The 13,452-nt window shown below is 49.0% G+C and overlaps 4 protein-coding genes across 4 annotated transcripts; 1 reads left to right on the top strand and 3 right to left on the bottom strand.

Annotated features, from left to right (window-relative positions):
* Positions 1–201: 201 nt before the first annotated feature.
* N7510_008900 (uncharacterized protein) lies at positions 202–2,766 on the bottom strand (the record flags this gene model as incomplete). The annotated part of the gene is made up of 2 exons (XM_056980825.1): positions 202–2,510; positions 2,565–2,766. 2 exons carry the CDS (start codon positions 2,764–2,766, stop codon positions 202–204), a joined length of 2,511 nt encoding a protein of 836 aa, XP_056831034.1.
* Positions 2,767–6,417: 3,651 nt separating this feature from the next.
* Positions 6,418–7,149, top strand: N7510_008899 (class I SAM-dependent methyltransferase; the record flags this gene model as incomplete). The annotated part of the gene is made up of 1 exon (XM_056980824.1): positions 6,418–7,149. The coding sequence occupies one exon, from the start codon at positions 6,418–6,420 to the stop codon at positions 7,147–7,149; it is 732 nt and encodes a 243-aa protein (XP_056831033.1).
* Positions 7,150–8,358: 1,209 nt separating this feature from the next.
* cpcA (amino acid starvation-responsive transcription factor GCN4) lies at positions 8,359–10,580 on the bottom strand (the record flags this gene model as incomplete). Its single annotated transcript, XM_056980823.1, has 2 exons — positions 8,359–9,721; positions 10,417–10,580. The coding sequence occupies 2 exons, from the start codon at positions 10,578–10,580 to the stop codon at positions 8,359–8,361; spliced, it is 1,527 nt and encodes a 508-aa protein (XP_056831032.1).
* Positions 10,581–11,950: 1,370 nt separating this feature from the next.
* Positions 11,951–12,628, bottom strand: N7510_008897 (uncharacterized protein; the record flags this gene model as incomplete). Its single annotated transcript, XM_056980822.1, has 2 exons — positions 11,951–12,398; positions 12,450–12,628. The coding sequence occupies 2 exons, from the start codon at positions 12,626–12,628 to the stop codon at positions 11,951–11,953; spliced, it is 627 nt and encodes a 208-aa protein (XP_056831031.1).
* Positions 12,629–13,452: the final 824 nt, after the last annotated feature.

Here is a 13,452-nt window from a genome sequence, read left to right as displayed (position 1 = left end):
AGTTGGTTTTCTAACTATCCAAGCTGGTTCCTGTGTTTGGAATTGAGTCCTTGTTTTGCTGCTGGTTGGGCTAAATACCAATCCTGAAGCGTATACTTGAAGCGGCTGATTCTCAATAGCTGTTCTATGGTATCGGATAAATCGGCATGCATCTCGAACTTTATCAATGAGCTGCTCGTCCTGCGTTGTTGTCTAAAATAATTACGTTAAAAAGATCCTATGGCCGCACTTGTGGAAACAGACCTTTAGCAAACTCTCGAGTCTTAGCATCGAAGTTACACCATCTGATATGCTTCTTGATAGGCTAAGAGCCTCGAGCCAATGAAGATAGTCCTGGCGCAAGAACATCCCAACTAAACCACTGTCCAGAAGGTCCTCGATCGCGTTTTGGCTAGGACAGCATTTGTTTAGATGATCAACCCAATAGACACACGCATATCGTATTGTGGCTAACGGGTCTGGATCCGGCTGGTTGACCTGGTCGATCGGATATCCAGGGGCGACTAGGCCGTAGATATCACGTTGCAGTGTCCTAGCAATTGCATGCATCGACTTCGAGAAGATGGAATAGTGTACCTTTTCAATTCCGTTAGGATAGATCTCATCGGATGCTTTTCGCAGGAGAAAGTCCTTGGCTGACTGATGAATTAAGGAGATTGTCCGTTCTCTGAGCGAGAAGAAAGAGCCACAAAGCTCTATAATCTCTGCTAGCTCGTCTGTGATTTCTTTAGGTAAGTCGATACAGGACGATAATTCATCCAGCGTGATAGGGCGGGAAACGGTCATAGCAACGCCGAGAAGAGACTTGCAGAGCCCCGCATCATCTGATTCGCTGATTTGGTTGAACATTCGCCTATAAAGCTCATCAAGACCGGGCGGAAATCCCTCCAACTTCTTCTGCACGTGTCTCTTAGGGACGTCGGTAAGTTCCCTACAAACCAAGGCGACCCAGAGGAACGTGCCATTTGCCTTTGATATCAAGTGATGCTGGACCACATCCCGTATTTCGGCACTGTAATTGTTCCTCTCTGCCAACTTATTTATTTTATGCTGGATGAATGAGTTAACAGCAGCCGACAAAATGTCCTCGTTTAACTCAAGCCGAAGCTTTATTTGCGTCGTGTTATCGAGGTCTTTCTCAATGCTCGGCCAGTTGCGGCTAGAGACGATCCATTTCACGTGCGAATGAGCTGACGACTGCTGAACAAGAAAATCAAGAAGTTGGCTCAGGCCTGAAGTGCACTCGTCAAGTGCATCAATAATAAAGTAAGTGCGTTGCAAGTGCGCATCCTCTAGAATCTTAGTGAAGGCTCTGAGCAATGCGTACCATGCATTCTCTCCCTCGAAGGAGCCATCGCGAACATGGGTGATGAGGGAGGGTTGTTGCTGCACAAGCATATATATAAGTCCCCGCAGCACTGCTGTCGCATTATTGATGCGGTCGTTTGCAGCTTGGCAGAAAAAGAACGAGATGTTAATGTCATGTATAGCCACCTTAGATAGCTCATCAATAATCCCGCAAAGCAACATTGTCTTGCCTTTTCCAGGATCACCTTTGATCCAGAGAAGCTGGCCACATCTCGCGTCCCTCCACCTCTGAAAATCGACATGGTCGAGCACCCAACAATATGAGTCTCGGAGAAGACCACCTTTGTCCTCCTCGATTCGGGCTTTATCAAGGCTAGGATCGGTGGCGTTGAGAGTGTCTCGGCAGCGTCGGTCTTCCGCATTAGATAAGCGTTGCTCGGTCTTCTCTAGTGTATCCTTTTGGCTTCGGGATATCCTCACAAGCTCCTGAATATTATCGAAAATATCTTTTAGGGCCTCGTAAGATCTTTTCGCTTCCCCGGCCAGCTTCTTCAGCTGCTGCACACCTGTGGCGGACAAAGCCTTCTCAAACATTTTCTCCAGTTTTGCCTCTTCCTCCTTGAGGTGACCCAGTTTATCGTTCCAGCTGTCGTAGTTGACGACGCCCTTGAAGTAGCTTTTGGTCTGACTGCGATAAAACCTTATGACACTCTGCACCTGGAAGTCAATAATGAGGTTATACAGGTCCACCACACGTTCCATCAAGTCATTCTTCAAGCCAGACTTCATATCCTCGGGTAACAGTAGTGACTCCATCTCGACGTAGTAGCGCATTTGCGACGTGACATATGTAAATCCCTCCTTATTGGCAGTGTCGGCAGCGGCCGGGTTTTTTAGGAGGGGAAGGACGAGTGAGATGCCTGCCGTCACAGCCGGCGCATAAGGGACATCTTTGACCGCATCTTTGACGTATTGTTGGGCCCAATCCACAGCCTCGCCAATCTGAGCCACCCCGTCCTGCAGACCGATCTCATGTCCTAGCATTGTCACCTTAACCTTCTTATCTTCCATGTGTTTCAGACCTAGTTCGGCTATCTGTTTCAGTTTCTCTCTGCGCGCAGCCGCATCATGTTGGGGAATTTGGTTCCTAATATCTTCGGCGTCTTCTTCCTGGTTCGGGGCCGATAGAGAGCTCGCCTTAGCTATATAGTGTCATTAGCACGGCTGGGGAACAGGTTCATTACATTCAAGGCTACCTCTGATGAGCACTCGAGACAAGAGGTCCTCATATCTTGATACTAGCTCAGGCTTTTCTTGCTTCAGAGAATCATATGCTTTGTCCCAGAGAGAAGCAGGAGTAGATCCAGCGTCTATGGTATCTGCAGATAGGGGTTGGGTTGGATTCGGGTCGTTAGAAGTCTCATTTCCAGTCACTCCCGTAAACTTGGTTTGAGGCATGTTCTCGGAGGTGACGGAGATCAAGGTAGAAGGATCTGTGGTTGACCGATTGGTAACTGAAGTTGCAGAAATCGACCCTGTAACGCTGTCACCGTGGAGGGTGACTGGTCCTATGGACATCAATAGTGACAATATTAGTTTGGGAGTTTTCCCGTACCATCTAATTTTGCAGACACATTGTCATTTTGACCCTTTGCCTTCGTCGAATCTCCCTTCCAAAACCGCTTCAGCCGAGACATGGCACGTCGTTAGTTGCCTATAGTCGTTGTAATTGCCCCGCTTAGGCAGTAGAGACCTTTTCCATAGACGGAGGAAATGCAAGATTGATTCGAGGGCGTTTCAATGGTCGGGGTTTGATCGAAGCTAAACAAATGAACGTCTCTGTTTTAGAGATCGCGTTAGCGTCCTGGCCTTGGCGTTCCACGAACAAAGTCCAAAGTAGGTCTTAATCAGGCCGGACCGGTCCGCTCCTAGCGTTCCAAGGTAGCTTATAAAAAGATGATTCAAGAAATATGACTTTAGGATTAGGTTTACACTGCTTTCGCGGAAGGGTCTAACCTTGGTAGCCTCGAGCAGTAGTGAGGAGGTGGCCTCGCGGGCACCAATCACAGGTTATTCGGAATATTCATATTCCTGTATATTATAGGTACGTAGAGTTACAAACCAAAATTACATACCTGATGTCTTGTAAGTGCTTGGGTGATCCACGGTAGCTAGAATCTTCCACGGAAATGCAAACAGTTCAAACAAAAAGCATCGGTAGTGGATATCTCCCCTCTCTCATCCACGCGGCGAACGGCACCATCTTAATCACCGTGAAAATTGGAACCACTAATAGGATGCTACGACGCTTAAACTACTATACAACAAGGAGTTTGACGAGAGAGAACTTGAAGGGGCTTTCGATATGCTGGAGACGACAGTTAAGACCGCCAGCAAAACCGACGCCGTCAGCAGTTTCACGGGCCTCTGGAAAGGTCTACTACCATTTCCTGACCGCTACTTTACGAAATTCAAGGCATTTCTGCAAGTTTTCCTGTTTGAAACAACTACGAAATGATATGTGTGGTCATAACCGCCGCCATTACAAGCGAAAGGGAAAGGCAGGTGCTTTTTAGGAAGGTAGGGCGCCGCTCACGGGCGGCTACGGTAGGTTGGACTAGCTTATAGGATTGGATGTTTCCTTTCCATCAACATTAGCGGAAGCCCTTAGCTGCATTGGTCACTCTCCAACGAACCGTGGAGAAAAGGATCGACTTGTGGGGTCCACACTAACGGACCCGGCCGCACTATGATACATGTGATCTTTGGCTGGATGATCGACGGTTTCGTCCGATCACTTATTTCAGTTGACCCTTGATCCAGAAAAGGCATAGCGACTAAAGTTTTGGAAAAGCACAAACGGAGTCATTGCTCATGCATCATGACGTATGCCAAGGCTCGGAACTGGTTTAACTTAACCTACTTCTAAATCGATTCACAGAACATGTAACCTACCTGGGTAGTACTTCACGGGATCGAGGTATGGACTAGCAGTGTAACATGACGTAGATTTTACTGTACGTAGTAATAAAGAAACCTGTAGAAAAGGTATAAATAGAGATTTCTTCCTCTGTAAGGCATTAATCTAATCAACTTTCAAATTATCAACTTAAGTTACCAGAATCATTTCCCAATTTTGGTACTTTCATCATATCTTGAGTCAAGATACTCCAAATATTCGCCTTCCTGATATTCCATCAATATGGACGTTAAGATCAGCGACCCGGCAGAAAACGGATATTACACAGTCCAAAGCGGTGACACCCTGTCGAAAATAGCGAAAAATATTCTCGGCGACGCCAGCGCATGGAAGAAAATATTCGACGCGAACAGGCCCATGCTTGATCAGCCAGAGGAAGTTTATGCTGGAATGGTCCTTAAAATTCCACCAAAATGAGAGCCCAAAATTGGGGGATAAGACATCCCATACGAATGTGGTATATAGTGCAGCGAAGCTGGCGCTCGGCAGCCACGTGATATATTCTGGCCTTACAGACGGGGCGTCGAAATGGTTGGAGAGCGGAACTACTGTATCCTAGATTCTATCATCATACACATGCCCAATATACAGAAGAGGATATGCAACGTTCGATTGCTTCATTATTCTACTCGGTTGGTGCGCTCGGCTCCGTGCTGGCCGAATTCTACCCCGGTTCTCCTGTCGGTCTGTCAGTTCTGACCTGACATGCCATTGTGCGCCTTATTCTCCCGCTCCAATAGTTAATCGATATTTACCATAGCTTTTGATTAGCGATCAAGGCAAAAAAAAAGGCAATATGTATGGGATACTGTATGTACTCAACTATAGTTCTTAATGTCAAGACCTGCGTTTCAGAAATGTCCTCTAGCACTTTGTTCCCTTGCTCCCACCTTGTCAACCCACCAGCCAAGGAAGTTATGAAACCCTTGATCAGGATTGTCTGCGTAAGACTGCCAATGTCGCCGAATGATCCAACAGTCTTCTTTGACCGCTCTTTGCGATGCAAGGCATCGCTGATCGTGGACCGGGTAATAAATGCGTCGAATTGATTCAAAAAGAAATTTAAACATTGATGCTACCAACCCATGCCACCTTTATGAGCTACTACTCAGCCTACTCTTCAGGGCAGGGATAGATCACCGCATAACACTGCCCAGCATTCTTGCAACACGAACTCCGGACAATCTTCGAGTTTGCGGTGTTGCTCGCCAAAAACCCTCAATTTGAGCGCGCGAAATTTCGCTGCAGTAATTGCGCTACATCTCCTCTACTATCAGTCCTGCATACCGCAAGTATGCCTCTGCGTTTTGCCCCCTTGTGTCGATCGTGTCAACACACCATTCCAAGAAGGTATCGAGTCTTTGGCCAGAGGGTTTTTCGTAGGACTGCCAATGGCGCCGAATGAAGGCTTTTAGTTCAGGAAAGAACTCCCCAATGAGATTCAAGCCAGGAGAATATGGAGGCAGGTATACTAGCTTCACATCGGCTTCTGAACACACCCGCTCTATTCGGTCAGAGTGATTAAATGATGCGTTGCAGCCTGATAGCTCAATTATTAGGTACGAAGCTTATCATTCTATTTGGAGCAAGGTAATACAGTACTATCGACTCTATCACGGAGTCTCTTCAAGGTTGGCCGTCTAAACTATCCCTGAATATTGACTTATTTGTCTCGGAGGTTGCTACATAATCTGAAAACGTTTGACCTAAAATTTCCAAATGACGCAACACGGGGCAATTTTCATCAAGGGCAGCATTACCAGGACTGTGGAATGTCTCCTACCCATATCTCGAAATTTTTTGCTGATGGAATCGGTTTAAACAGGCTGCTAGGAAGTAAGGAGTAGTGAGTAGTTGGCGTGGCTGCTGCGAAGGTGTGTGATTCGTTCGCTTACTACGTATGTACGTAGCTTTTTTGCGACTGCCCGTGAATCGATGCAGTGAGAATAACTGCGAGCCACGCAATCAATTTGTGACGTATTTGAGAATATTATTAACAAAAAGAGTGCCTAAACATATTGTCCTCCTCTTTATATTCCATGCTGGGCAGAGCACCCAGCCTCTAAACTCCAACTCAATAATACTTTATATCATCCGAACTTCTCTACTTCGAGTATCTATCTAATAAGATGTCCACACAGTCCACACAATACGATAAAATCGGAAGCGGCTACAATTCCATCAAGCAACTGCCCTCTGACTTGCTTGACACTGCCACCCTACTCGCCCACCTTGGAAATATCCAGGGAATGGATGTACTTGACCTCGCCTGCGGTACGGGCTTCATGTCTGGCAAAGCAATTGAGCACGGGGCTCGACGAGTGGTTGGAATAGATATTTCGTCAGGCATGATTCAAGCTGCACGCCGCCAGTTTGAAAGCGATAGCCGCTTCGAGTTCTACACTGCAGATTGCAGCAAGCCAATCAATATGGGCAAGTTTGACGTTGTCTTCGCATGCTGGCTTCTCAATTATGCCTCCAGTGTTGAAGAGCAGTTGGCAATGTGGCAGAACATTCTCGATCACTTGAAGCCAGGTGGCAGATGTATTGGCGTGGTGCCGAATTTCGATATGCTCGAGGCTCCATTCCCTTCAGGGTATCAATGGGGAATTGAGGCGAAAGTCTTGAAGCATGTCCGTGGAGGCGTGAAGCTTCAGTTCACTGCAGATATCTGTCCCCACTTCACATTTGAATGCTATATGCTTCAACGAGGAGTGTATGAGTATTGCTCCCGGAAGGTGGGACTCACTGACATAGAGTGGCTGGATCCAATTGATCCGAAAGATCCTCGGATAAATTTTAAAGCTTTGTCACGCAACATGAATTCCCGGTGCTTTCAAGTCTGGTGTACAGACGAGTGAACGGCGTGCCCTCAAGCATGGAAGTTAGGGATGGCTTTATACGGACAAGTTGGTTGATATGATCATGGTAGAACATTGGTGGACTGGGTTCAAGTAGGAACCTTTGCTATCGAGGAGCGTGGGCTTACACGGCAATTTTATGATGCAGTTCAGATGGACGACGCAAATGAAGTCCTAAAGTACTTACTTTCTTACTATCTAACTGCAACGAATGCGATATCCCACTAGGGGGTCTATATCAGCATCAATAAGTCTTCCAATAGCAGGTCCAGTAGATATACTTCATCCACATGAGATTAATGCATGGTACGGTTGAGATACCCCATACCACGGGAGATGTTCTATATCAGAGCAAGCTATGAGTGTATCAAATAGTACACTACCAGGGCGAATATAGTCTAGCGGGATCAATTTAGCATCAAAAGAAAGGTTGGTTGAATAAGAGAACATGCGCAGAGGGCAGGTTGAAATACCTTCGAGACTTAGCGTTTAATACGCCAATATTCGGTGGTTACAGCATCAGAGCTGAGATATGATGCCGAAATACATACAAACTGTAAAGAAAGTTAATGTCTTGGCTGACGGTCGTATGAGATCATTCTTCATCCCGCATCAACTGAGCAGTATCAAATGGGGAGAACATAATGTAAGCAACAGACCCCTATTGGCCAATCTGCCTATCTAGCCGACCTCGAGAGCCGGAATTAAATACTAATCGGCCACTACTTTAGTCTAGCCCCGGTACTGGTAGGCTTGGCACGGCTATCTGTTTTGTGGCTAATTTCCCGATTTCCGGAAGTACTGTACAGCCCATGAACAAATCTATAGTCTACGAGATCATACAAGGGATGATGAGTATAGCGAGCGGAAATAATAAAATTATCAAGTAAACAAAACCAAAACAATATAGCCACGAGTCAATCCCATCTAATGGGAGACAGTCAGAACCGGCCAAACCCGAAAAGGAAACCAAAATATCAAAAGAGTAATAAGAATAAGACGAAAGACGTCCAGATGTGCGAACACATAAAACTTTTGTGCAGGGTTCAGGATCAGTTAAGACCCTGGACACCTCCTGTGGACGTCAAGTGAAATGAAAATGACTCGACCCACGCCCACGACAATCCCTGTAACCAGGAAAATGACAGAACATCAAACAATAACGCAGACGCATATCACATAAACAAACAACATCGAAAGACAAAACAACTATTGGTAGCTTTCCTGAGCCTGCAGCTTGGACTTGAGATACTCGATCTCCTGCTCTCGTTCAGCGAGCAGCTCCTCGAGCTCGGCAATGCGGCGCTCTGAGCCGGCCTGGCGCTCCATCTTGCGGGCACGCGACTTGCGGGCCGCTTCTGTGTTGCGAGCACGCTTGGCGGCAATGGGGTCGCTCTCGTCGTAGGTGACGGGGCTGAGAGGCTTGCGCGAGCGAGCATTGACACCGGCGACGGACGAGGGCCGGGTTGCGGGGGACTGCTTGGTGGTGGCCGAGGCAGTCCGCTTCATGGGAGCCGGCGACAGAGGAGCCACGGGGGCTGCAGGCTGCGCGAACTTGGGCTCGGCCAGCGCCGCGTCAAAGGCGTTCACGGCGTCGCTGTCGTGGAAGAGAGGCGACCAGGCCTCGTGGCCGGAAACCAGGTCGACGTCCGTGAACATCGGCGAGGGGTTCTGGCTGAAGTTGCCAGGCGAGTCGAAGGACGGGGTGCTGAGATCCGTGAACGAAGTCGACGGAGGCACCGAGGAGTCCATCATCAGGTCCTTGGGCGAGATGGTGCCCGTCGGAGCGTCGGTGACAAGCTCGACCCCGGCCTCTGAACCCAGCGGGAACTGGTCAAAGGCGAATGGGTGAGGGGACTTGGCACCCTCCATGAGGTCGGTCGAGGACAGACCCAGAAGGGCGTCGTAGTCAAAGTCGTAGTCTGTGGGAGCGGGGTTAGCCATGTGGCTAAAAATGCGATCGTCGGAGACGAAAATACCTTGTTGGATGTTGGGGGTAGACATGATGCGAGGATATGCGCGCGAGTGATGGTTCTTTTTTTGGTTCACGGCGAGGCCCGTGTTAAAATAAGGGACTGAAGGGCGGTTGGGGTGTGGAGAGTTCGAAGGCACCGAGGCTGGGTGACGCTTCAAGGCGTTGGGAGACCGATAAGAGGAAGACGGAGTCGACTGCTGCAAAGCAAGTCTGGCTAATCGAGGGTCTTGCACGGGCGATCCGGACCACTGTTGCTGCTGGAGATGACGTTGCAGCTGCAGAGTGAAGGAGTGTCGTCGAGCTTGATTCTGGGCCAGGAACGGCTGCAGGGCAGACGGTCTATGGGTTGTATTCACGAGTGCTGGCGCACGCGAGTCTCTGGGGCGAGGCTGCGGACGGGCGGGCGTGGTGGGGTAGAGCACAAAGTCCTCGGAGAGACTGTTGCTGTCTTCGCTGTTCTTGTTGATCGAACTGGGAGCCAAAGGCGTCGGGAGCGGGGGCGTGGGGAGCCATGATTGCTGGTGGTGATCCGTGGTGAACGACGTGACGTCGAACGGGGAAATATTGGAGGGGAGAGAACTTGAGCTACGCGAGGCGCTGCTGAAGTTCAGAGGTCCTAAGACTTCTGAAGAGTGGAGAGGAGAAGAGAGATGGGGGGGATCTATCGTGTCGTTCTCGGTGGAGAAAGACGGGCGCTGAGGCGACGAGGAGCTTAAAAAGCCTCCATGATGGATATCGTGGACAGGAAAAGTGTAGTGGTCAGAGGGGAGAATGGTGGGTTGCTGGTGGTGGGATCAAATGGTGGTTGTGTGGAAAAGATAAGCGGGATGGGAAAGGGAAGAGAAAAGAGCCAGGCATCGACGGGGGACTCAGGCACTTCTTATTCTCGCCGGGCCGGAACCAATGGCGGCGGTCACGGGGTGTGAGTCACCGCGATGGGGCCGTGGTGATTGGGTAAGCCCTAGGCAGCCGGGCCCACTGCAGGTACATCGCCCGCCGACGAGGAGTGTGCCAATACGAGATCACCACTGCGACACTCCCCGGACGACGATTACCATTACGACCCCGAACTCCGTTCTCTCTATCCCCAATCCAGTCCCCGCGCAGGGGCGAAGGCGCGTTTGATTATCTCCGGTCGCAAAGGACTACGGGAGACATTCCTGGGTCGGCTCCACCGATCCTTTCCCCTTTGCCTCCCCGCCGCGGGCTGTGTCCGTGGGCGGTGGTGCCCCTACAGTGCCCGTTTTGATCTTAGCCCTGCCGAAGGGCGTGAAAATTGACTTTGCACCCACCCCTCCCCCTCGGACATGGTTCTGGTTGAAAACTCCGACGCACACCGTGCTTGCTGCTGACCGAGCACACCCGCTCTAATTGGAGCCTCGTTTTTGGGGCTCGAACTAGGTTTCTTGGCTCGTCTGACCATTGCTGACGGGTCTCGTGGCCGATAGGATGCCATGGCGCGGAGATGGCGATTGATGGTCTCGAGTGAGAAACAGGACAACTGTCACTATCATTCCTGCGGATCTAGGCAGATGCTCTCGATCGATCGCCGGATGCCCGCCGGCGGGAACCGGTCCAGGCTACACTACCTGGTAGGCAGACATGTCTCTGCCGGCATTAAGATGAATCGAAAAGAGAGGTCAGGCCTGCGGAATGCCCGCTAAGCCTGGGACGTACATTGAGAGTGGCCTATTCGTAAGGATTATACAGCGATATTCGAACTCAGATACAGTGCGTCTCGAAACCGGTGCCACCACCCACACTCTTTAATTGTTTCTCGAACTCTAATGCCAACTCATCGTCTACATTAGGCATGGATACAGGTATATTGATATTCCTGTATCAGTATCAATATACTGAATTACCCTCATTAACAATACGTCGCCCTGTCTCGTAACTGAATTGGCTATCTAAGGCAACTAGAATTTCCCGTGGTAATGCAAAAAAATCAAACACGAGAGCCTGAAAGGGCGTCGAGAAACTGACGAGGTCACTCTCTGCCACTTCCCATGCCCAAGTGACAATTTGGAGGGTTACTTGTACTAGACATTGTAAAATAGTGACTGTCATTACCTTGCGCACCTGCAGACTACTTATGAACTGCTTATCACACTCCTCAGCCTGTCAGCCACATAGATTACCCTATGTATTTTGGGAATTGCAGGGGAATATTGGTAATTCATGCTAGTCAAGGGCTGTTAGTGGAGAATCTCTGAGCGAATCCTATTTGTATTCCACGGCTGACGCGATCATAACTCGTCTGAGATAGCTCCCCGTGATCCTTTTGTTCGGTTATTAGGAAGACGCAACGTTTTCAAGATCTCTCGTGCCGCAGCGTTCTGGCCAGGAGAAGTTTGGAGCACAGAACTAATCTCCTTGGCTTGCCGCGAGATGCGAACCCCTTCGCGATCTTGATCCAGTACGCTCAGGATTGCAGGTCTCAACTCCCCCTGGGCTATGAACGGAGCGTGGGCTCTGTTTGCCCATCTGCCAACGCCTAGCCACTCAGCTTGGACTGCGTAGTCGTAATCGCTTTGCCATTTAGGTAAAAGTAACTGGGGAACACCTGATCTATTGCAATGGCCATTGTTAGTAAACCGACTCACAGGGATTTTTTCCTCGTCGTACTCACGTCAGAGCATCATGGAAGAGGCTCCTCTCGCCACGGTGCACAATACAAGAGATGGCTTTACTGGTCAATAACAACGCGACGTCTGCCGGTTTCAGTTGCAACTTGCGCAGCCGACGGTGCGTTATATGAAACATTGCGTCAATCACGGAATGGACATCATCTGTTCGAGAGTCTTCTGTCTGGTTTCTGATATTTCACAAAACCTGGAGGTGCTCGTATTGCCGTGGAGGAATGCCAAGGAGCGTCTGTGCGATTTGACGTGCATCATCTCCTGTGAGACTTTGCAGGTCGATTAGGAGTATAGGTTGTCGGTAATCGGGCCAGCATTCTAAGCAGTCTTTCCAGAGCTGTTCTCGCCTGATCAATGATTGCGCGAGTGGTATAATTGGGCCACATGCTATGACGTTCGGGGGAACGGACATAGGATACTCGAGCTCGAGGGAAGAAGTGATGAGCACTGTGACCTCGTCTCTGTACCAATCGATAAGATTGACGGGGTTGTCCACACCATGATGTTGTCGACATGATTTCAATCTGCGTAAATGCGATGAGAACACCATTGTAAATGTCCTTTGTAGCCACAGGTAGGCATTATACGGAACAATGTACCATGGCAAAGGGGACGAGAATCCAGATCCAATGCTTTAGCCGTGTTAGTGCTAGGACATAAAGTACATGATATGTGGTACGTACGCGGGAAACTCCCGAATCATTCTGCCCGCTGGCTGCTGTGTCATGAGCACGTCGCGTAAATTACTCGCAGATAGAATCATGTATCGATATCCCAGCTGCAGCACTGCGTCATTTGCCTGTCTTAAAAGTGGGTCGATCACAACCAATGTTGGATCGACCGCCTTGATCACGTCGAGCATGCTGCGATACATTTGCAGGTACTTGGTGCCATTCCACGGTACTTGGGAGGTCGGTAAATCTTTTCGTGAAGCTGCAGCGCCGCGGAACCCGGGGGGATGCGATAAAATTGATAATCGATTCTCTTCCAATTCAAGCAACTTCGCATAAGGGGTTCCATTTAGAGGATGGAACCTGACCCGGGATAGGCCCGGAGGTAAATTCGATACCTCATCTTTCAGTTCTGGGAAAGACGCAAGATGAATATCTACGAAGGGATATTGAATAAGCGATTGGCATGTCGCTAAAACGGCCTTGGACTGCTCGTGATCAGAGTTGGTAAGGAACAGCACTTTCTGGCCAGCGCTTAGATAGGAAACGTCCGAACCCGACGAGGAAGGAAGTTGTGTACAAAAAGCAAGTTTGATAAATTTGAAAAGAAGAAAAGATATAACGAGACAGCACTTCATATCGTGCATACTCGATCGAGATGAGTTTGATGATTCTAAGGAAGGTCGTGGCTGTTAGTTATTGTGAGGCCTGTGGGGCTTAGACTTTATCAGCACATATGTAAGTGTAACGTACTGGAAGGAGGGCTTGCGATCAGCGTACTTAGCCAGAACTAAAGGGAATTGATAGGGATACTCGAAATCGATTGTTAAGATACCCCTCCCTCGGGAGGCTCTTTTGGAGGTGGGGTATGGTGATCTTGGATTTACAAGCGCATACATACTCGAAAGTACAGTACTATGCATATAATCTACGTAAGAAGTACTCGTCAAATGACAGGGGTACTTCGAAAAATCTCCCAATATAGACTAGTGTGTCCTGCTGTTGGGGCTGGTGA

Source organism: Penicillium lagena (assembly GCF_028827675.1).
Source record: "Penicillium lagena strain IBT 129212 chromosome Unknown utg000006l_segment0_segment0, whole genome shotgun sequence".
In the NCBI taxonomy this organism is placed as follows: Eukaryota; Fungi; Ascomycota; class Eurotiomycetes; order Eurotiales; family Aspergillaceae; genus Penicillium; species Penicillium lagena.
Note: the sequence above shows the minus strand (reverse complement) of the source record. Positions and strands in the feature narration are given on the sequence as shown.